The sequence below is a fragment of the Papio anubis genome, chromosome 8 (assembly GCF_008728515.1).
Source record: "Papio anubis isolate 15944 chromosome 8, Panubis1.0, whole genome shotgun sequence".
NCBI classification, from domain to species: Eukaryota; Metazoa; Chordata; class Mammalia; order Primates; family Cercopithecidae; genus Papio; species Papio anubis.
Window position 1 is genome coordinate 1,502,705 of NC_044983.1, and position 23,461 is coordinate 1,526,165.

Sequence of the window (23,461 nt, forward strand, 5' to 3'; positions counted from 1 at the left end):
CTGCCTCGGAAACGTGGCTGAAGTCATCGCATTTCCCAACGCCCAAGGCTTGGCTGGTCCAGGGCAGCTGGCGCGGAAGACCCGGAACGCCCTGTGGGCAGGGCCAGCTGCGGACCGAGGGACTGGGTCTCAAGGGGCGGGTCGGGTGGGGTCCCGACGCCCCCTCCTCTCGTGGGCGCACCTCGGGGTGTCCGCAGGGAGGGGCGATGTTCTGGGGGGAGGGGGAGAGTCTGCCCGGCGCCCCCTCCCGCAAGTGAGCTCAGCCCGTGGGGGTCCGCAGAGAGGCGCGATGCTCTGGGAGAGGGTTAGGGTCAGCCCGGCGCCCCCTCCCCAAGGGGCGCAGATCTGAGCCGGGAGCAGGCTCTGCGGGGAGGGTCCAGATGCTGCGGGCGGGGAGGGCACAGGGTCTGCCCAGCGCCCCCTCCCCAAGTGCGCGCGGCCCGGGGTCCGCGGGGCAGGCGATGATCCGGGGGCTGGAGCCTCTGCCGCGCGCCCCCTCCCACGCGTGCGCAGCCCGGGCGGGGCGTTGGGCCGCGGGAGGGGGCGCGGGCGGCCACGTGGCCTCGAAGGAATGCGCGGGCGCGAGGGCAGGGCGCTGCCGAGAAACCGGCAGGTGCCGCGGCCAATGGGCGCCCGGGACGGTCTGGCCCCGCCAATGACAGCGCGGTGGGTGGAGCCGGCTGCCCGGGCGGGAGGGGCCGGGCGCATCCCTGTAGCCGGCGGGCGCGCGGTCCGGGACGGACGGGGTCGTGGGGAACGCGGGGGACGCGGGGGACGCGGGGGACGCCGAGGGACAGTAGGGGGCTGCGGGCCGCGTCCTGGCCGCCAAGGTGAGTGTGAGCCCCGCGGACCGTGGGTCCCCTCGCGGGCTTCTGGTTTCCTTGGAGAGTTGCACTTCTGCCCGGCTCCCCCGAAGACGCTGGGTCCCACCCCGAGGTGGCGGCGCCCCCGACCCCCTGCGCAGACGTTTCAGGGAAGGGGTCGAGGCCCCCCCCCAGCAGCTCCCCCTTCCGTGGCGCCCCCGGCCCCGCAGGATAACCGCGCGGGCCTGGGCGGGGGGAGCAGGGACTGGCAGCAGGGACCCCCGGCCCCAGGGTCAGGAGCGAACCCCAATCGGCTGAAGGAGCCGGAGGGTCGAAGGAGCCGGAGGGTCGAGCGGGCTGCGCCTGGGGGTCGTGCAGTAACTTAGATTTTCCGGTAACGGAGAAGAACGCGGTCCGCCTCAGGATAAAGAGAAGGACCGGTGTAAGGAAAGCCGGCGTCCTTTCCCCGCACCCCACCTGTCCCCGTGTACCCCACCTGTCCCTCAGCACCCCCTGTTCACTCTGCACCCCACCAGCTACCCGCACCCCAGCTGTCCCCCCGCACCCCACCTGTCCCCTGCACCCTACCTGTTTATCCTGCACCCCACCTGTTCCCCTGCACCCCACCTGTCCCCTGCACCCCACCTGTCCCCTTGCACTCGATTACGATTTCGGATGATCTCTTTAATTTTGATGACTTTTGATTTCGGACGAGCCTTTTATTCGTGACGATTTCTTTAATTACGCCGATCTCGGATTTTACTTATCTTTCTTTGATCCCGATGATCTCTTTAGGGACTTCATCGAGTCTCTTTACATCGATTTATTTCGACGCGATTAATTTCGACGAGTCTCTTCGAGATTCGACGATCTCTTTAGACTTCATTTGTCTCTTTGTGACTTCGATTTGTTCTTTGACTTTTAGACCGAGTTTCTTTAATTTTTTACTTTGTCCTTTAGACTTCGAATTCCAGCCCATCCCAAACCCCATCTGTTCCCCATACCCCAGCTATTCTCCCTGCACCCCACCTGTCTCCCCTGTACCCCACCTGTCTCCCCTGCACCCCACCTGTTCATCCTGCCTGTCTCCCTGCCATCCCACCTGATCCCTCATACCCCACCTGATCCCCCATACCTCACCTGATCCCAGATGCCCCACCTTGTTCCCCCTGCACCCCACCTGTTCCCCTGCACCCTGTTCCACCATACCCCACCTGTTCACTTTTGTACCTTCTAATTTGTCCGGACCAGGACTTCATTTGTCCTCTACACTTTATCACCGATGCATTTCCTGCACTCCCCCAGTTAACTCCCTGCACACCAGCTGTCCCCCCACGTTCCACCTGTTCCCCTGCACCCTACAGCCTGCTGGTGCCCAAGAAACCAAGGTAGATTCTGAGGAAAGCTGCCCTAGGTCCGCAGGCACCTTGCCCACCTGCCCTGGTCCCACTCCCCCTCCATGGGCCCCTGGGCACTGAAGGTGAAGTCTGAGTAACCCTCCAGACTGTGGCCAGGAGGTCATGTTCCCAGGCAGCGGTGGACGAACTTGCTGCCGTCTGATACTGATTCCAGTCACTAACTTTTGCTACAGGTAAAAATTCTCATTGACTCAAGATGCGATGGGTTTTAATTCTTTTCTCTGGTTAACCATAACCTGAGTACGGACTGGTCTGTATTCTAGATTCTGTGCAGCAGTGACTTAATTTCCATATAGGTGGAATCAAGGAGGAACAATTTCACTGCTGCTATATAGGTGGAATGCTGCGAGGAGGAACAGTTTCACTGCTGCTGATTAATAATGTGTTTTGAACACCTTCTTTGTAGAAAATAATTTTTATTAGAAAAGAGAGATGATGACTGAAGTTTACACGTGGCGTATTTTTAAAAATATACTTTGTCCCTCTCTGTTGCGCACAGCATCTGTTTGTTGTCTTCAGCAGCCAACATCGGCAGTTATGGAGGCTGTAAATTTTCATAGTCAGTTAAGACTTCCAGGATTCTCAGCAGTAAGAAAAGTCGTTTGTATAAGGTGCTATTTGTAATTCATTAGTTGTAGACAGTTGGGGGTGAAGTAAAGTTAAAAGTTATTCAAAATAGCTTTTTATGTTTTTAAAAGTTGATGCTTGACTTCCAGATGTAACCACATTTGTCTTCTGGGTGCTTTGGTGTGCTGCCTTTCCTCTGCAGTTTGTGTGTGTACGTGTGGGTGTGTGTGTATGTGCTTGTGTGCATGTGTGTGCGTGTGTGTTTGTGTATGTGTTTGTGTTTGTGTGTGCGTGCGTTTGTGTGGGTGTGCATGTGTTTGTGTGCGTGTGTGTGCGCGAGTGTGTCTGTGCGTGTGTGTGTTTGTGTGCGTGTGTGTTTATGTGTGTGTGTTTGCGTGTGTGTTTGTGTGTGCGTGCGTTTGTGTGTGTGTGCATGTGTTTGCGTGTGTGTGTGCGAGTGTGTGTGTGCATGTGTGTGCACGTTTGTGTGTGAGAGTTGTAGATGGAGGCATTGGGGGGTGTGGAGGGTGTGGAGTTAGAGACCTGGGTTGAGGTGGGGGAGCTTTTCCCTGATGCTGTGGGTCCAGGCTTCTCACGGAACTTGAGGGTGCTTACGTACGAGGTTGCTTGCAGTGGCCGGATCTCAGCTCACTGCAAGCTCCGCCTCCCGGGTTCACGCCATTCTCCGGCCTCAGCCTCCCGAGTAGCTGGGACTACAGGCGCCCGCCACCTCGCCCGGCTAGTTTTTTGTATTTCTTAATAGAGACGGGGTTTCACCGTGTTAGCCAGGATGGTCTCGATCTCCTGACCTCGTGATCCGCCCGTCTCGGCCTCCCAAAGTGCTGGGATTACAGGCTTGAGCCACCGCGCCCGGCCTGGGGAAGTGCTTCTTAAACGAAATATGTTTGGTGTAAATTAGAGCAAGCTGGAAATGCGCTAATGACCGTTGTGTTCTGTAAGCGATGTGCAAACGTCATAGCGAGATGTAAGAAAGTGCTGGTGTAGGGCCCGACATTCTTTACTGCACAGTGCGTGGCAGGAAGCATACAAAGAACAGCTCAGATCTGGAGATGCTCAGAGAATGTGTGTTTCATGCGTGCGTTGTTTATAGTTTCCCTGGATAGAAAGATAAGTGGCATGAAATAAGACAGAAAGGAAGCATAGCTGTTAGTCGTTCATGAGGGAGAATTTCAGCTCCCTCCCTTAACCAGGCTTTCTGGGAGTGTAATTTTGGAAGATTCTGGGAGCTCTGCAGTGGAAGTAGGTGGGCCAGGCCCGGGGCTGTCAAGGGTCTGAGAGGCGGGGAGAGCAGAGGCAGGTAACCAGGAGGGGGCCTTGCCTGGGTTGCAGACAGGGCCACAGCCCCAGGTTCATCTGGGGAGGGGCAGAGCTACCTGTAAGGATAGGTGTGGCAAAGGAGCCCTGGGAGAGTGCCCTGCCACCAGCCCCCACCTTGACATACACACACTTCTGCTACGTCTGCCACCGTACTCTGCTTCGTCCTGTTCATAGTTGCCAGGCTTGGACATTTGGTTTTGGTTCTGTTTGTTTGTTTTCTGTGAGTTTTCAAAATTTTGATCACAAAATGATTTTTTCTTTTTTAATGGAGTCTCGCTCTGCTGCCCAGGCTGGAGTGCAGTGGAGGGATCTCGGCTTGCTGCAGTCTTTGCCTCCCAGGTTCAAGCGATTCTCCTGCCTCAGCCTCCCAAGTAGCTGGGATTATAGGCACCCACCACCATGCCTGGCTAATTTTTGTATTTTTAGTAGAGATGGGGTTTTGCCATGTTGGTCAGGCTGGTCTTGAACTCCCGAACTCAAATGACCCACCCGCCTCGGCCTCCCAAAGTGCTGGGATTACAGGCATGAGCCACCGCGTGCCCAGTCAAAATGATCATTTTTAATCTTGGATGATTCCTGTCCTTCCATCATTGCCATTTCCTGCTTTTTGTTGTATCGTTGGAGTCAAGTAGGCCTGCCAGTAGAACGTGCTATCTGGGGGTTGTTGATGTTTCATATTTTTGTTAAATTATGTGAAAAAGATGTAAAATGTTATAAAAATGTTTTGGGTTCAAAGTTTTTCTCTTCTGTGGGTCACCTTCTGATAGGAGAAATAACTTTGTAAAGTAAAACACGGTGTCCAGAGCTGTGACTGGTGCGGGGGCCCCTGTGAGGGAGCGATGGGGAAGCAAGCAGGTTGTTACAGGCGCGTGCAGAGATGTGTGGCTGTCTGCGCAGAATAGGCCTGGCTACATCAGCGTTGGCAGAGGCGCTGGTTACCAGTTTGGCCATTCTAGGTTCCAGTATCTTACTGACTGTCCGTCCCTGGGGACTCACCATGGGGCTTTAATGAAGAAAACAGAAGGAATTGGTTCTGATACCTCAACACTCTGTTTCCACTGACAACTACAGACAGCTGAGCCTTTTCAGCACGCGGTGAGTCAGGGCGAGTCAGGCTCCTGCAAGTCGTATAGGTTGCTTCCGTGCTGAGGTCATGTTCTTTGTTCTGTTTTGTGCCTGTGGCTTGTTGTCCAGCTGTGGGGGACAGACCCTTACACTTGGATGTGGTCACCATTATTATGTTGTAGAAAAGCAGTGTGGACATTTACTTTGGAATATAAATACCAAAGGAAAACTTCAAAGTGTTCAAAGTGAATTTTGAACTTTTGTCCTCTCTTACTGAGGTGGGTGATTAAGAATGGACTACACATGAAAGGCCAAGGAATTACATTGTGATAAACGGTGGCATGCACACTTACTGTTTTATTCTATTGTTCGCTTATTTGTTTTTTCTTCTGAAAGGAAAATAAAGCAGTGATTTCAGTGCAGTTTCTGATTTTCTGTAAGGAACATGAGAAAAGTGAGTCCAAAGAGCATTACATAAGCTAACGTGGTATTCAGTGCATATCTGAGCGGACGGAGGCTGGAAGGCCTTGAGCGTTGGAGAGGAAGCAGGCGGCAGGGCCTCCAGCACACCTTGCGGGGGCGGCAGCCATCCTGGCAAGGCTGAGTGCTCCCTGCCTCCACAGTAGCTCATGTCCGGCCTGAGCTGGGTCGTCCCGATAGGATACCTGCGTGGGCCGTGTAGACACAACCCAGGGAGCTCCAGCGTTAATGACACTCCTGGTTCAGAAGCTTGGTCTGTTTTGTGTGAGAAGCGCTGAGCTACGACAGAAGGAATGTGCTGGGTCCTCCTCATTGTGCGTGCAGGTCTGAGCCTGGCTGGGTCCGCGGCGTTGGACCAGTGGGATGCTGTAAGGCTGGGCCTGTGGGCGGTTGCCCTGTGTGGGCCGGGCCCGCTTGAGGTCCGCTGAGGGCTGGAGCCAGCCCCTGACCCTGGCCAGCCCGCTTGCTGCAGGAGTGATAAGGAAAAGAAAGTCGACTCATGCTTTGTGCTCAGGCGCTTGGCTCAGCAGGTCCGTGGGAAGCAGCCCACACGAGAGGCCCTGATCCACGTCCAGCTGCCGTCTGTGCCTCCCTAGAAGCCGGGGCTTCGTGGCTTCACGTCATTTGTGTGGGCCATTCTCTGTGCACTCAGCCAGCAGAGGCACTTCTCACAGAGCAGGGTTGAAGAGAATCCTTTCTTTGGAAGCTCTTGTCCTGTGTTACGTAGAACAGGTCACTTTTCAGCGGCAGCAGAAGTCTAAACGAGTGCTCACAGGTGCCACGGGCTGCACAGCGGTGCAGCGCTCCACTCACGGTCCCAAATCCAGGCTCCGTGGGGGAAGAACGCACAGCGAGGCCCGTGGAGGCTGCTGGGACGGCGGCAGGCACCCTGCTCCTGGAACGGCGTTTAGACATGCACATTTCTCCATGATTTAATAGGAAGGAATGAAAGGTGCAGCCTTTTGCCAGCTGATGAAACTATCTGGGGAGCGAGTCATAGCGTCGTGGTAGCAAGAAGGAGAAGGTTATGTTTTCCAGTGTGCAGGCTCCAAAGTGATCTCTGCCAACAGTCAGAGGGCTGGAGTTTGGAGGCAGCTCCCACTTGCTATAAAGAGCCGCTTCCCTGCTCTGTTCTGTCTGCAGCAGCAGACGGCCCCAGAGGGCAAGGACTCCTGGTGACAAGAGGAGTATCAGGCGAGGGCAAGGGAGGGAGGCCGTGTGCGTGCACCTGTAATCCCGGGAGATTTCCAGTGCATTCCGCAGGCATGCGTGGCAGGCGGCTCATTTCCCGTGGGGCTCAGGCGGCTGTCCTTGGTGGGCACTTGGCTCCTGGGCGTGGCTTCTGTCCAGCATCCAGGCTGCCAGGAGCTTCCGGGGGCTGTGCAAAAACCTGCAAGCACCTTCTTGGTCCCTCGAGGCCTTTCTCTATTGGCTTAGATTTAGTGCGCTTTTATGCTTATGTGTTTTCAAATCAAGTTTTTGTACTTAAAATATAAATTCTTTTTTTTTTTTTTTTTTTTTTTTTTTTTTTTTGGCAGTGAGGTCACCGGCTCTGCCCGTAGGCTACACAGGTGCAGTGGCGGGATCTCAGCTCACTGCAAGCTCCATGCTCGGGTTCCACGCCATTCTCCTGCCTCAGCCTCCCGGTAGCTGGGACTACAGGCGCCACCCAGCGCCCGGCTGGATTTTTTGTATTTTTGAAGTAGAGATGGGGTTCACCGTGTTAGCCAGGATGGTCTCGATCTCCTGACCTAAGTGATCCAGCCCATCTAAGCCTCTAAAGTGCTGGGATTACAGGCAGGCCACAGCCCTTAAAATATAAATTCTATAAAAGAAACAACCCAGCACACACATGAGAAAAATCTACCTGTGGCCATCGACAAGCACCAACAAATCTGGAAATGGCCTATTAAGAGCGTGTTTTGGCCGGCGGGTCGGTGGCTCAAGCCTGTAATCCCAGCACTTTGGGAGGCCGAGGCCAGGCCGGATCCAGTCAGAGGAAGATCCGAGACCATCCTGGCTAACAGTGAAACCCCGTCTCTATTAAGAAATACAAAAAAACTAGCCGGGGCCCGAGGTGGCCGGGTGCCTGTAGTCCCAGCCTTCTTTCGGGAGGCGGAGCCAGAAGAATGCGTGAACCGGGGCCGAGGCTACAGTGAGATCCGACCACTGCACTCCCAGCCTGAAGTGACAGAAGCGAGACCTCAGTCTCAAAAAAAAAAAAAAAAGAAGCGTGTTTTTATGAATACTGCCCCGTGCTAAGTACTAAGTGCTCTCACACCCCAAGACAGGGCGTGGACCTCAGAGGCCATGTGCTTGCCCTGGGGGGCTGGCATCCTTGTGTTTAGGAAAGATGATTTAAAGAGTAAAGTAACATGATGAAAAGCTGTGGAGAAATATGGAGAAATAATACACGGGAGCTACAAAGGTCACGGAGAGGAGGGATTCTTGATTGAATGGGAACCATAGTGAGTGCCAAAGAGAATAAGAGGTTATTGCCTGAAATGCCAATGGAGCCGAGAGAGATGGAGTTGAGCCGATCACGGAAACCGATATGGTCGTTTCTTAGCGACTACGCCAGGCTAAAGCGACACCAAAGCAATCCGGGAGCGGCAGGTTAAATAGGGCGGCTGGAGGGCCAAAGCGAAGGGACTGAAATTGGTTTCACCAGGTCAGCGGAGAACCATGTGGGAAGAAGCCGTGGAGGCTCCATGTGTCAGAGTGGCTGGCAAGGCCACAGGCCAGACCCATGGAGGGACAGTGTGGGAGGAGGGAGCCGGAGGGTACATCACGACGCTGTATGTGAACAGGGTGATGGACATCCATGGAGGGGCAGTGTGTGGTGGCTGTGGAAGGAAGGATGGTGTGAGAGAGCATCTGTGGAGGGCGGTGTGGCTTGTGAGGAGGGACAGTGGCAGCCGTGGAGGGACAGTGTGACGGCTGTAGAGGACGGTGGCGGCTGGTGTGGAGGAGGATGGTGTGACATTTGTGGAGGGACAGTGGCAGCCGTGGAGGGACAGTGTGACGGCTGTAGAGGGACAGTGGCAGCTGTGGAGGGATGGTGTGACATTTGTGGAGGGACAGTGGCAGCCGTGGAGGGACAGTGTGACGGCTGTAGAGGGACAGTGGCATCCGTGGAGGGACAGTGTGAACATTGTAAGGAAAGGGCAATTGGCTTATTTAATGGAAAGGAGACAGTGTATGGAGAGATAGTGTAGCAGTCGCCGGGAAAGGGGACGAAGTAAGCAGCTAATGGAAAGGGACAAAGGTATGACATTTGTGGAGGACGAAGTATGGCAACCATGGAGGGCAGTGCTTGGTATTTATGCCGGCGGTGTGACATTTATGGAGAGGAGAAATGGTGTAATGTACGGAAGGGACAGTATAGCAGCGATGGAGATAGTGTAACATTTAATGGAAAGGATAATGTAACTTATTTAATGAAAGGGCAGTGTAACATTTGTGGAGGGATAGTGTGACATTTGTGGAGGGACGATGTGGCCAGCGGAGGACAGTGGCAGCTGTGTGGAGGGGCGGTGTGACATTTGTGGAGGGACAGTGGCGGCTGTGGAGGTTTCTTGAGTCTTGACATTTGTGGAGGGTCAGTGGCAGCTGTGGAGGGACTGTATCATTTGTGGAGGGACAGTGTGACATTTGTGGAGGGTCAGTGGCAGCTGTGGAGGGACAGTGTGACATTTGTGGAGGGACAGTGGCAGCTGTGGAGGGACAGTGTGACATTTGTGGAGGGGACAGTGGCAGCCATGGAGGGACGAAGTGGTGACGAGCTGTGGGAGGGATGGTGCTGAGTGAGCCCTGAGAAGGGACAGAGGTAAGCAGCCAGTAAGGGAGGGATGGTGTGACATTTGTGGAGGGACAATGTGACATTTGTGGAGGGACGGTGTGACATTTGTGGAGGGATGGTGTGACATTTGTGGAGGGACGATGTGACGGCCGCGGAGGGACAGTGGCAGCTGTGGAGGGGCCGGGGTGGCGAAGCGGCTGTGGAGAGGACGAGTGGCAATGGGGAGAGGGGCGGGGTGTATCATTTTGGTAGGGAGAGGGACAGTGTGACATTTGTGGAGGGTCAGTGGCAGCTGTGGAGGGACAGTCTTGACGGTGTGGAGGACAATTAGCAGCCATGGAAAGGACAGTGTGACATTTGTGGAAGCGGTGTGACATTGTGAAGGGATGGGTGTAGTGAAGTAGCCCGCGGAGGGACAGTGGCAGCCGTGGAGGGATGGTGTGACATTTGTGGAGGGACAATGTGACATTTGTGGAGGGACGGTGTGACATTTGTGGAGGGATGGTGTGACATTTGTGGAGGGACGATGTGACGGCTGTGGAGGACAGTGGCAGCTGTGGAGGGATGGTGTGACGGCTGTGGAGGGACAGTGGCAGCTGTGGAGGGACGGTGTATCATTTGTGGAGGGACAGTGTGACATTGTAAGAGTCGAAATGCTTAATGGAAGGACAATGTAACATTAATAAGAGGACGAAGTAGCAGCCATGAAGGACAGTGTGACATTTAATGGAGAGGCGGTGTGACATTGTGGAGAGGATGGTGTGATAGCCACGGAGGAACGGTAGCAGCCCGTGGAGGATGGTCGTGACATTTGTGGAAGACAATGTGACATTTGTGGAGGGACGGTGTGACATTTGTGGAGGATAGGTGTGACATTTGTGGAGGGGCAGCGGCGGAGGACGGTGGCAGCGCTGGTGGAGGGGCGGTGTGGCGGCTGTGGAGAGAAGGGACGAGTAAGCAGCTGTGGAAGGGGCGGTGCTTATCGACTGTGGAGAAGACGAATTATGACGTTTGTGGAGGTCAGTGGCAGCTGTGGAGGGACAGTGTGACATTTGTGGAGGGACAGTGGCAGCCATGAAGGGACAGTGTGACATTTGTGGAGGGGCGGTGTGACATTTGTGGAGGGATGGTGTGATGGCCACGGAGGGACAGTGGCAGCCGTGGAGGGATGGTGTGACATTTGTGGAGGGACGATGTGACATTTGTGGAGGGACGGTGTGACATTTGTGGAGGGACAATGTGACATTTGTGGAGGGACGGTGTGACATTTGTGGAGGGACGGTGTGACATTTGTGGAGGGACAATGTGACATTTGTGGAGAGACAGTGTGACATTTGTGGAGGGATGGTGTGATGGCCACGGAGGGACAGTGGCAGCCGTGGAGGGATGGTGTGACATTTGTGGAGGGACAATGTGACATTTGTGGAGGACGGTGGCATTTGTGGAGGGACAATGTGACATTTGTGGAGGGACGGTGAAAGGCATTTGTGGAGGACGATTAGTGATGGCCGGAGGACAGTGGCGGCGTGGAGGATGGTGTGACATTTGTGGAGGGACAATGTGACATTTGTGGAGGGACGGTGTGACATTTGTGGAGGGACGATGTGACGGCCGCGGAGGGACAGTGGCAGCTGTGGAGGGACGGTGTGACGGCTGTGGAGGGACAGTGGCAGCTGTGGAGGGACGGTGTATCATTTGTGGAGGGACAGTGTGACATTTGTGGAGGGTCAGTGGCAGCTGTGGAGGACAGTGTGACATTTGTGGAGGGACAGTGGCAGCCATGAAGGGACAGTGTGACATTTGTGGAGGGATGGTGTGACATTTGTGGAGGGGATGGTATGACCGGCGGAGGACAGGCTGGCGGCGTGGAGGATGAAGTGTGACATTTGTGGAGGGACAATGTGACATTTGTGGAGGGACGGTGTGACATTTGTGGAGGGACGGTGTGACATTTGTGGAGGGACGATGTGACGGCTGTGGAGGGACAGTGGCAGCCGTGGAGGGACCATGCACAGTGAGTGGTGACCGACTTGGGACGTGAAGGCCGCTCCGTGCTGCTGGGATTGCTGAGTCCTGTGCTGCGGATCATGTACTGCTGTGTGGGTCGTGCACTGCTTGCTCCTGGGCACCTGCACAGGGTGCTCCTGACGGAGTCACTTTTCAGGGTGTTGACTTTCATATCGATGACAGGCGACTTTTTCTCCTTCTCACCATGGGGTCCTATGGGGCTGTGGCCCTGGGTCAGGAGAGCCCTGGAGGATGGCGCATGGCTGGATGGAGTTGGACGGGCGCCCTTCCCGCAGCTGCCTGTGGGAACCAGCAAGCGGGGAGGAGGGGAGGGTGGTGCCCGAGCCTGTGGCCAGGCCGGGCCGGGACTGCGTGGGGACAGGAGTCTGTGGAATGCGGTGCTTCCTCCCAGCTGTGGGGCTGGAGGCGCGGCGATGGTCGAGGGTGGTTTAGTCCACGCAGGGGGTCCTGTGGCCCCTGCTCTGCTGGTGCCTGAGGGGCAGCTGCGGTCAAGTCACCGCTGTGTTCCACACGAGTCTCCCAAGGGCTCCAAGGGGCGGAGCGTCCGCAGATGCCCGGAGGGGTCGCGGGGCGGGGGGCGCGTTGTGCCCAAGGCTGTGTCGAGGGTCACGTGCAACCGCCCTGCTGTGGACAGAGACAGGCAGAGGCAGAGACAGGCAGAGGCAGAGACAGGCAGAGGCAGAGAGACACAGAGACAGAGGCAGAGACACAGAGACAGAGGCAGAGAGACACAGAGACAGAGGCAGAGACACAGAGACAGAGGCAGAGACACAGAGACAGAGGCAGAGAGAGACAGAGACAGAGGCAGAGGCAGAGAGAGACAGAGACAGAGGCAGAGACAGAGGCAGACAGAGGCAGATAGAGTCAGAGACAGAGGCAGGCTACAGTCCAGGGTCTTCAGCCACTGCTGCTACATCCACCCCAACCATGGCCCTCACGGCTGCCCCTCGCTCCTCCTTGGTGCCATTATCGCCTTCGAGCCCCTCAATGGGATTCCCCCCCCGGGATGCCCACCGTGCTCTCTGGTCTCTTCCTAGCCCCGAGTCAGCCCCCGATCCACGCCAGGCCCCGGGCAGTCCCCAGGCCGCTGCTGCTCGCATGCCCAGCCCGGCTTGCTTCCGGAACCCTTTCCAGTGAGCAGCCTCCTTTCCCGCAGATCCTGGCCCCACCGCCTTCTTTAGGAAACCCTCCTGGCTGCTGACCCCGTCCCCAGCTCACCGGGCTGCTTCCTTGGGAGGGAGTTGTGGCTGGCACCGTGCACCTCAGCCTCCACTGCGATGATGACCCCTCCCCAAGTGTACGGCACACAGCGTTGGTGGGGAGCCGTATCAGGGCTGCTGGGGGCCCCCCAATGACCACTTCTGCTTAGGGGCACTAGAGAAGGGGAGACAAGCGGACACACGCATCTTCAGCCCCCCTGGGGAAGGGTAACCAGGGCTGGGCTGCCAGCAGCGACTGCAGAGGCCTGGGGCACGCAGCTGTCTGGATGCCCCCCTTACCCATCGTGGTGGACTCTCATGGCGCGGGCAGCTCTGGCCAGATGAGTGGACACTGCGGCGGCGGGTCCGGGGCTGCTCGTCCCCTCCCCAGTGTGTGGCGCAGAGAGGGGCACACGTGCTCTGGGCCCGGACGGGTTGATTCTGACCCGGTTAGGAGCTCGTGACTGACCGTTTTATAAAGCCCTTGTGAAACTGAATGCATTTGCTTCTCTTTTCACTTTTTTTTCCTCTTCTGGGAACGTGCAGCGGCGGGGAGAAGGTCCCGTGGGGACGGTCTCAGTCTGAGGTGAGCAGAGCGTGATGGTGAGAAGGTGGCAGAGGCGGAGACACGGGCCCAGGGAGGACCCTGGGGAGAGGAGCTGCTGGGTGCCACGCGCCCTGAGACTCGGTCACAGCTGTGCTCTGAGGCCAAATCCAGGTGGTCACAAAACACAAACCCAGGACAGCGGCGTTCTCCCGAGTCTTAGAGAAGAAGCTCTTTCCTCCCTCCTCCCCTCCGCCTGTGCGTCCGTCCATCCCCTTTGTCTCCTCACAGGCCTCTGGACACATTGGGTAGAAAGGGCTGGTGTGTTTGGCTTGCTGTGGCGTTTGGTTGAGTTAACCGTAACGTTCCAGAAGGACTCCTGCCGTAGACTTTGCATCCTTTTATGTTTCTCCCTCGTGGATTTATTTATTGAGTTGGAACCTTATGGATGTGAATCGACCGGGCGCAGAATGCCAGGGCTGCAGGGGTTTCCTGGCTCCCATGGTGCGTCCGGGGTGGGATGTCCAGAGGCCGCGCAGCCTTGGACATTGGCCACCCAGCACCTGGCTCCCGGCCCCAGGCTCCTGGGCTCTGCTTGGGGCCACTTCACCCTCAGGTGGGAGGACGGAGGAAATGGCCCCGGCATCATTTGCCAGGCGGGTCCACCGCGACGCTGAGCTCGGCTCGGTCGGGGGGTGCTGGGCGCTGATGGCCCCCGGCCTGTGTCTGGCAAGACACTGGGACATCCCACGCTCGTGCATTCTGTGGCGTGGACACAGGATGTGGGTGGGTCAGCCTGCCGCCCCCACCTTTGCAGAGCCGTGGAGGCCGGAGGAGTGGACGATAGGAAACTGACCAGCGGGCCCAGGATGCTCGAGGCTCGAGTGCCAGACAGGGCCGAGCAGTAAGTGAAGAGCAGGGCACTTCACGGGCACAGAGCCTGTGTCTGCCCCGGGTGCGTCTCTGAAGCCACGCGGCAGCCCTGGGAGTCAGTGCCGTCCCTGTGCAGCGGAGGCCGTGGGGGCACAGGCAGGTCGAGGGCCTCTGTGGCTGGGAAGTTCTGGGCTGGGGCAGATGCAGACAGGCTCCCGGCACAGGCTCCAGCCCTGCCGCCCTGCGGCTGCTTCCCAGGTAGAGGCCCGAGGTCACGGTGGCTTCCTCCTGTGCCAGAGTCAGCATGACAGCTCACACTAGCGCGCTCACGCCGTCCTGAAGCACTGACTGTGGAAAGGTGCCCGTGGAACGTCCGGGGGTCTTCAGACAGCGTCCTTCCCAACCTGCATTCCTCCTGGATGGGCTCCCCTGAGCTCCTTTTGCAGGCGGGATACACGGTGAAAGGCACAAACAGCACGACTGCAGCGCAGATGCGGGTGTGTCCCCACAATCATGCTGAACAGTGTCAGGGAGCGCAGTGGCTGTGCTGTCTGTTAACATTGTGGGCCCCGGGGCTGCGGCCCTGGCCTTTTATGGCATGAAACTGTCCTTTAGCCTCGGTGTCTCTGGGCTCCTTCTCTGACTGAATGCATCATCTTTTTGTTTAAAACCACAATCCAGGCTGGGTGCGGTGGCTCACGCCTGTAATCCCAGCACTTTGGGAGGCAGAGGCAGATTGGATCACGAGGTCAGGAGATCAAGACCATCCTGGCTAACAGTGAAATTACGTCTCTACAAAATAAAAATTAGCGGGCATGGTGGTGGCCTGTAGTCCCAGCTACTCAGGAGGCTGAGGGCGGGAGATAGAAGTGAACCCGGGGAGGCGGAGCTTGCTGTGAGCCTAGATTGCGCCACTGCACTCAGCCTGAAGCTGACAGAAGCGAGACTCCGTCTCAAAAAACACAATCCAAATCCAAATGCACAATGAAATCTTTCATTAAGATGCTTAAATTGGAAAATGACAGCAATCATGAAACAAAGCCTGCAGCCCGGGCAGGTGTGAGCTCATGCTGCTGGGGATAGAGTGTGTGGAAAGTGGAGTCTCTTCTGCTCTCTGCCCTCAGGGTCCATCTCATCTGCACCAGGGCGGGAAGTGAGCCCCAGCCCAACCCCACCACTGAAAATGATGCTCGTGAGGTCCAGGTGAGTCACCCGTGGGGAGTTGCCCAGCCACGTGGGCTGACGCTGCTGGAAGATTGCGCAGAGAAGGCAGGTTCTGGACCCCTGGGCTTCAGGGAGCTGGGATGTTTTGTGTGGCCTGGAGGTTCTAGGGACACAGAAACTTCTCACAGCAGGTCTGAGTTGGGGGAGCAGGCTGTGGGGGAGTGTGTGCCGCCGTGTGGGGGAGCAGGCTGTGGGGGAGGCTGGCGTGCTGCCGTGTTGGGGAGCAGGCTGTGGGGGGAGGAGCGCGATGCTGCCGTGTGGGGGAGCAGGCTGTGGGGGGAGGAGTGCGTGCTGCCGTGGGCTGTGTAGGGCGCACAGGCAGCTCTGAGTCCAGAAACAAAGCGTGGTTTCTGTGTCAGCCCCTGATGTGGTTTGGCTGTGTCCCCACCCAAATCTCAGCAGATTGCTTATCTCCCAGAATTCCCACGTGTTGTGGTGGGGACCCAGGGGGAGGCGAATCCTCGAAGCTGGTCTTTCCTGTGCCATTCTCCTGATAGTGAATACGGCCATGAGATCTGATGGGTTTATCAGGGGTTTCCACTTTTGCGTCTTCCTCATTTTCTCTTGCCACCGCCATGTAAGAAGTGCCTTTCACCTCCCACCATGATTCTGAGGCCTCCCCAGCCATGTGGAACTGTAAGTCCAATTAAAACTTTGTGTTCCCAGTCTCAGGTATGTCTTTATCAGCAGCGTGAAAGCGGACTAACACAGCCTCCTAGAAATTTTCCTTCTTAGGAATGCAGTTTTTAAGAGACACTAATTTGGAAGGAAATTTTTGGAGTTTGCAGTGTGCCTGACACTTGTGTACGTGTCAGGATGCCGGTGGTAGGGCAACGCCTGGGCCAGAGTCTGACAGTCGCTTCCCAGCTGTAGAGCCAGGGGCTGCTGTGGGCTGCGCCGAGCCTCAGGCGGGTGGGGACGTGCTTTCCGCACAGGGCTGCCCTGCAGACTTGCAGAGCTGATCCAGGCAGACGCCGTGGTAGCTGCTGGGTGAAGGGTGAGCTGTCACCCTTAAAAAGGGCCAGGCATAAAAAGGAGTAATGCCCAGGCTTGTTCGTCTTTCCGTTGGTCCTAAGATTATCAGTGGAAAAATGAGAAATCAATTTGACTCATTTTTATGCATTTTAGTAGAGAAACAAATAGCATGAATGAGATTTACACAGTGTGGTTAAAAAAATGGAGAGTAAACAACAGGGCTTAAGGAAAAGAATTCTCTGCAGACACAGAAAGCCGTGTGGCTGTCAGGCAGAGCGTGCTAGTGTGGTGTTCGTTGTTGAACAGACGCGGCAGGCGGACGGCCGGTCTTCTCCAGGGCAGGAAGGGGGAAGGGTGTGCGTCTGACCCTGCCACTTGCTCACCGCCTTTGCGAACGGAGCGTGGGTCACGAGGGGAGGGCGCTGGTTTTCTCTGAAGCCTGAGGACGCCGGGCTCCTCAGCATTACTAATGTTGGGCAGGTGAATCTGTGAGCTCAGTTTCTTCAGCCGATGAGGACCTGAGGAATACCACGCGCCTCACCGTGAGTGAAGGTGGTGAGGACTCGGGGTCGTGGGGACACTGCTTCTCACTCTCCCAGGTGCTCTAGGTACGGTTTCCTCCTCCATCCCCCCTGAGGACTGTGGAGTTCAAAGGTGTTTGTTCATTGTGTCCCCCGCAGAGTTCAGGGCGTTTATTCATTGCCTCTTCTTCGTACGATGGACGCGTCTCTGTCTGTCCTGTTCCCCGAGGTCCTGGTGCACCGTGGAAGGAACAGACGTTGGGCTGGGACACACTGGGGGTGCCGGTGGGTGCCTGTTGCCTTCCCTTTCTCTAACGGGCCTGGACTCCATCTCCAGCGATCCTGATGCGTGAGATGGCGTTGGCCCTGGTGCCAGCATCCCAGGGAAAGATGACATCAACCTAAACTCTTGAGGATTCGTAGCTGTGTTGGAGCATTGTTAATTTTCTTTGTTGGGAGATGCTGTAGCTGTGGAACGTACTCTTCTTCCATCTGGCTCTGAGGCCGCCGAGTCATCCCGGCCAGGCTGACGAATGAAGGCGTCCTCTCCTTCCCACAGCCACCCCGTGCCCGCTCGGCCTGGGGAGAAGCCATCCCTCCCTCTGCACTCAGGGCGACAGTCAGCGTCCCGCCCTGCTGCTGTGTGCACGCCGGCGGCAGTCCGCTTCAGACCCCACGTGTTCGCTCCTTCAGAGAGCCGCGCACTCTTCCGCACAGTTGGTGTTGGCTGAATATTTGTTGACTGAGGCTGAACGGTCATTTTAGGTTTTGTCAGGGTCTCAGAGCCAGTGTGGTCCTCTCTGCCCGTGGGGTCCGACTGTCGGAAGCATTGATGCCATCCGGCGTGGGGACCGTCCAGCGTGGAGGCCGTCCGGCGTGGAGGCCGTCAGATGTGGGAGCCATCCAGTGTGGGGGCTGTCTGGTGTGGGGGCCATCTGGCATGGAAACTGTCTGGTGTGGGGACTGTCCAGCGTGGGGACTGTCCGGCGTGGGGGCTGTCCACTGTGGAAGCTGTCTGCTGTGGAAGCTGTGTGACGTGGGGACTGTCTGACGTGGGGACTGTCTGACGTGGGGACTGTCTGATGTGAGGACTGTTCGACATGGGGAATGTCCAGTGTGGGGGCCATCTGGCGTGGGGACCGTCCGGCGTGGGGACCGTCCGGCATGGGCACTGTCTGGCGTGGGGACCGTCTGGCGCATTTGCTGCACTTGTCTCTGAGGATTCCTTCCACGAGCATCATTCTCTCCATTCACCATTGTGGTCCAAGCATGTCTGTCTGACCTTACCTTGGGAATGACAGCTTTCCCTCAAAGGATGATGTCCTTTGTCATCCCATGGAATCACTGCTGGGGTGCAGAGGGTGGGCACCTCCCGCCTCACGGGTGCGCTGGCCGGCACTTGGACCCTGTCTCGTTGCACAGAGAGCTCTCCTGCACGGGCACCCGAAGTGGATCACGTGACTCCCACATATTCCAGGTGGAGTGATGACCTCACTTGCCCGTCTCCTGGCCGGTGGGTGGAAGGGCAGAGATGTGCTGTCGGGGCCCAGGCCCGGGCTCGGGGTGCTCGCGTTAGCCACCTGCCCTCAGCTGTAGCCTCGGGTGAGTGTCTCAAGTCTCCCAACCGGTGGTTTCTCCATTGAAAAATAATAACAGTTCCCACGTCTCGGAGTTGTGCTGGCGAGGTGGACCTAAAAGGAAAAAGCTAGGGTGAAAGTATTCTATGTAAAGGGTTATTTGGCCGCGTGTGAGGCCTGCAGCCCAGGAGCCTGGATCCAGGCTGCCCTGAACGCACACTGATGAGCAGCGTCTCCAGGGGGATTTTGGAAAGCAGAAAGGGGGTCAGGGAGGCTGACAGAAAGCTGTTTGTCAGGAATTCTCATGAGTTTATGGAAACCATTGGTTTATTGATTAGTGATTACTGTGCATTCTTAAGCTGCAGGGCGTGTGACGGGGTCCAGCGCGGCATCATCAGGCTCTTCCCAGCCACTGGGGGCCACCGCAGGCTGCGTTGAGTGAGCACGGGGCTCCCCGGGAGCACAGAACAGGGAGCAGGGTGTGGCTGCGGCTCGTCTGCATATTCTCGGGGCCTAATGATGTGAAAGGGCTCCCGTCCCTCAGACAGAAGTTCTGCTCTTTTCTCAGCAGTGCATGTTGAGCTACTTGTGCACGTTGTTGGTGAAATGACCTGAAACCAAGGAACTGAGGCTGCAAGGCGCCGAACCATAAGGCCAGGTGCTGGGGATGGGGCGGGAGTGGTGGCATGTGGCCTTATGGCACCTGAGCGAGTCTGGGGGATGGAGGGAGAACAGGTTCAGGGCTGGGAACGCAGGAGGGTGGAAGGGCAGGCACTGGGCTGGGAATGCAGGAGGTGCCACATCTGAGGTTGGGGGCAGGATCCCACTGCCAGCCTCATGGGAAAGCAGTGTCCGTCTGCTTCTGAGAGAGCCAGAGCCAGCGGCCAGCTCTGTGCACTGGGGTAAGAGAATTCGCTGGCCTGGTAGCGTTCTGGGTGTGTGGTAGGCAGAGCCTGGTGCTCTTGGCACCCTGCCATCCCCTCGCATTCCCCTCATTGAAGAGCACATGAGGCCAGTGACCACCCTGGGTGTGGGCCCACCTGGCCTCGGAGGAGCTGGCCTGTGGGTGACACTCAGGGACCATGGCCTCTGTGGCCGCATGTGCTTTTCCTGATGCAGCCGGGGCCTGGGGCTGGTGCCTGGTCCCTGGGGCTGGTGCCTGGTCCCTGGTGCTGGAGCCGAGGCAGCCAGAGAGTTCCCCGAGGACAGCTTATTTTCCCTGGATGTTTCTGGTGGGAGCCAGGCCTGTGTGTTGTGGTCTTAACATGAGTCACCAGGAACTGGCCTTCCCGGGACTCGGCTGGCATCCAGCTCACACTCAAACTCATGTCCTCAAAGCAGGGAGGGAAACACCAAGCGTAGACAAGAATCACAACAGCAGGCAGGCTGGGACCCAGCCTCGCCCCGAGAGGTTAGCCACGTGTTTACCCGAAGGAGTGGAGAGGGCCGCCAGCGCCGCACCTGATCCCAGCTGAGTCTGGAAGTAACACGTCTGGTTTACATGTTGATTTCTCCCTTTAGAATACGGTGGGAAATTCAGCAAGGAGTTGAAGCCAGTGTCAGGTTGGGAGGGCCTGGCCAGCGAATCCAAGTTACAAAATAAACTTCTGGCTACAGTTCAAGGTGAAGTCACTCCAGCCCTGAGAAGTCTCTTTTGTTTTGCTCTCGAATGTTGTTTCAAGGGAGATTTACACGTATTCACGACGAATAGGTGGTGAGTCTTCTAATCATGGATCATAATGACAGTTAGTTCTTCCTTTGTGTGGGGTTCTCTGTCGACAGCCCTGCATCTATTGAGTGAGTGTTTATCCACCTGAACGCTGACAAGCAGTGTCTCTGCTTCTTGCAGGAGCTCTTCCCGTAACAGAGCCGAGAGAGGCGTCTGCAGCTGCAGCATGGACCAGCGAGAGCCCCCGCGTCCCGCTCCTGCAGGTAACAGCACCTGGCAGGTGGGCCTGTGGGTCAGGGCGCGCTGCCGCTCTCATCAAGGACAGTGTACTTTTGGAACCACTGAATTGCTGGTCACTGGGATATGGGGTGGAGTGAGAGCTTCTCGGGAGAAAGAGAAGGTTCCGACGTGACCCAGGCGCCCCCACCCCTGCCTTTTGACGGGGGCGTCCTGGATGAGCCTCTCAGGTTCCTCACAGGTGCTGCTGTGTTGCTCGAGGGGACCTGCCGTCAGCGTCTGAAACTCCCTTCAGGTTCCCCTCAGCCCGACGCAGTCAGACACGGAGCGGGAGGGTGGTTACGGGATGGAGCCTTCCAGTGTGCAAGGCCCGTGGTTGGTGCGGGATGGAGCACCTGTGTTAAAGGCCAGGTGGGTGGGGCCATGGATGAACTCGTGTTAGGGCAGGGCGGGGGACTGGGATGGGGCCTCCCCGTGTTAGAGGCCAGGAGGCGGTTGGGATGAGCTTCCCGGTGGCCAAAGGCTTGGGAGGGCAGGTGGGGTGGGCACAGTGTTAAGGCTTGGGAGGATTACAGGATGGAGCCTTCCAGTGTTAAAGGCCCAGGAGGGTGGTTACGGGATGGAGCCTTCCATCGTTAAAGGCCCAGGAGGTTGGTTATGGGATGGAGCCTTCCATCGTTAAAGGCCCAGGAGGCTGGTTACGGGATGGAGCCTCCCAGTGTTAAAGGCCCAGGAGGGCGGTTACGGGATGGAGCCTTCCAGTGTTAAAGGCCCTGCTCAGGCTTAGATCACAGCTTGGCCGTGGCGAGCGCTCGCCCAGTTTCCTTTTCTGCTTCCCTCCTCTACACGGCCGCTCAGGGACAAGAACGACCTCTCTACCCATAGGCTCCATAAGGGAGGGCTGCGGGTGTAAGATTTCTCTTCATCGTTCCCTCACCCGAGTTAAATTATGGCCAAAAAGACTATGCCAGGGTTGCCGGCTCGCGCTCCAGCCAGTGGAGAAGGTGGACACTGACCGACGTTTCTATGGCAGGTCGTCTGCAGGGCCTGGAGACCTGGCCTCTGTTCTCCCGGGGCCTGCCTGACCACATGGTGCACATGGGCCTGGTGTCCGTTGCAGATCTGGGGGGCGATGAAGCTGTGGAGGTCGGGGAATTAACTGTGTGGGCTCCAGGCCCCTTGGCACTGCGGGTGTGGGTCTTGGGAGATGCCAGGATTTAGTTGTCTGTGCCCTCCCAACTACATGGACACTCTGGGCCCTCAGAGGTTGTAGCTGGAGCAGAAAAGAGGCAGCCTGGAAGTCAGGCTGTTCATAAGCAAGTCAGTCACCAGGGCCTGGTAGATGACAGACAGGAGAATCCAGGGGTCTCTGGGGCCTGGTAGACGACAGAGACGCGAGAATGCAGGGGTCTCTGGGGCCTGGTAGACGACAGAGACAGGAGAATCCAGGGGTCTGTGGGGCCTGGTAGACGACAGAGACGCGAGAATCCAGGGGTCACCGGGGCCTGGTGGATGACAGAGACGCGAGAATCCAGGGGTCACCAGGCCTGGCAGATGACAGAGGTGAGAGAATCCGGGGGTGAGCAGTGGCCACCCCAGAAACAGCCTGTGACACTGCAGGGGCCAGAAGGGACCCCCACTTCTGCTGCTGGGGGTCTGCGCTGGGGAACCAGGCCTGGAAGTCCAGCTCTTGGAGTTCTCCAGAGCTGAAAGACCACGGGGTATGAGACCCGGTACCGGGAACCCGAGGCCACGGCCCCACTGCTTCCCTTCTAGGGGTGACGTCGGCTGGTCTCCTTGCCATGGTGCTCATTGTCACCCCAGCTTCACTCACTTGTGGATTGCTGGCATTCAGGCTCTGCCAGACTAGGTCGTTTTAATTGAAGATGAGGCCAGGCACCGTAGCTCACACCTGTTATGCCAGCACTTTGGGAGACTGAGGTGGGTGAATCACTTGAGCCCAGGAGTTTGAGACCAGCTTGGGCAACATAGTGAGACCCCATCTCTGCAAAAAGAATAAGATAATAATAATTAGTTGTGCATAATGGTGCATGCCTGTAGTCCCAGCTACTCATGAGGCTGAGGTGGCAGGTTCACTTGAGCACGGGAAGTTGAGGCTGCAGTGAGCCGAGATTGTGCCACTAAACTCCAGCCTGGGTGGTGGGAGTGAGACCCTGTCTGAAAAATAAAAGTGGAAAATGAGGCAGAGAGCAAAATCTTTTATTGTTTTTCATTCCTATCAAATGAGATGAGGCCCCGGCAAAGCAGGGCAGTGGGTGTCATCCTGTGGCCTCATCCTCCGTGGGCCCTCTTTGGGTGACCATCCCTGCAAGGGCCCCTCCCACCTCCCTGCTTTCTCTTTGGCATTTCATGGAAATGAGTGGTTGTCTCGGATAGTTTTCTGTTTGAAGGCGTGGGCACCAGATCTTGTGTGCTTTTCTGTTACCTCCCCTCCTTCCCACACGCAAAGACGGGAAACCATTTATACGGTGCTTTGACATGCCCAGGAGGCAGGTACGGTTGTTGGGGAAAGTTAAAAATAAAAGAAAGGCCGGGAAGTTGTCCCTGCAGGTAAGTGTCCAGGAATGTGGAGGACGTCGGGCCCGTTCAGAATCCCACGGCGGATGGATGCTGCCTTTCCCCTGTTTTGCCCACTGTTTCAAAGAAGGCGGAAACCCCGTTTTGTCATTAAATGTGTCTCCGGCATTTGCTGACATCGTCATCAGTCCTGGCTAGTGCCTGGCACCCTGAGGAGCTCTGTCCAGCGGTACCACCACCTGGATTGGATGAAATGCCCAACCACAGTCTTCACGACCAGAACTGGCTCTCTGCCCAGTGGTGCCACCACCTGGATTGGATGAAATGCCCACCCACCCACGGTCTTCACGACCAGAACTGGCTCTGCCCAGCTGGATTGGATGAAATGCCCACCCACCCACAGTCTTCATGACCAGAACTGGCTCTCTGCCCAGCGGTGCCACCACCTGGATTGGACTAAATGCCCACCCACCCACGGTCTTCACGACCAGACTGGCTCTCTGAAAGGTCCCTGGCCCCATAGCCCTCCACCTTAGTAGTTGTCCTAATTAGAGACATGGCCTCTGATGGAGGCAGGACTCGGGGTGCCCAGGGTTACCAGCA

General features: G+C 56.9%; 1 protein-coding gene across 7 annotated transcripts in view; it reads left to right on the forward strand.

Moving 5' to 3' along the window:
• Positions 1 to 723: 723 nt before the first annotated feature.
• ARHGEF10 (Rho guanine nucleotide exchange factor 10) overlaps positions 724 to 23,461 on the forward strand; it is a 143,136-nt gene continuing 120,398 nt past the window's right edge. For 3 of the 7 annotated variants that reach the window (XM_009212455.4, XM_017961742.3, XM_009212451.4), the window contains exons 1-2: positions 19,133 to 20,128; positions 20,264 to 20,346. In XM_009212455.4, coding sequence (XP_009210719.2) covers positions 20,310 to 20,346 — 37 coding nt within the window. In that variant the 5' untranslated portion in view covers positions 19,133 to 20,128; positions 20,264 to 20,309. Of the gene's footprint in view, positions 831 to 19,131; positions 20,129 to 20,263; positions 20,347 to 23,461 lie in introns of those variants that run through there. The other 4 variants (XM_031669344.1, XM_017961743.3, XM_003902376.4 and 1 more) reach the window with 3 other exon arrangements.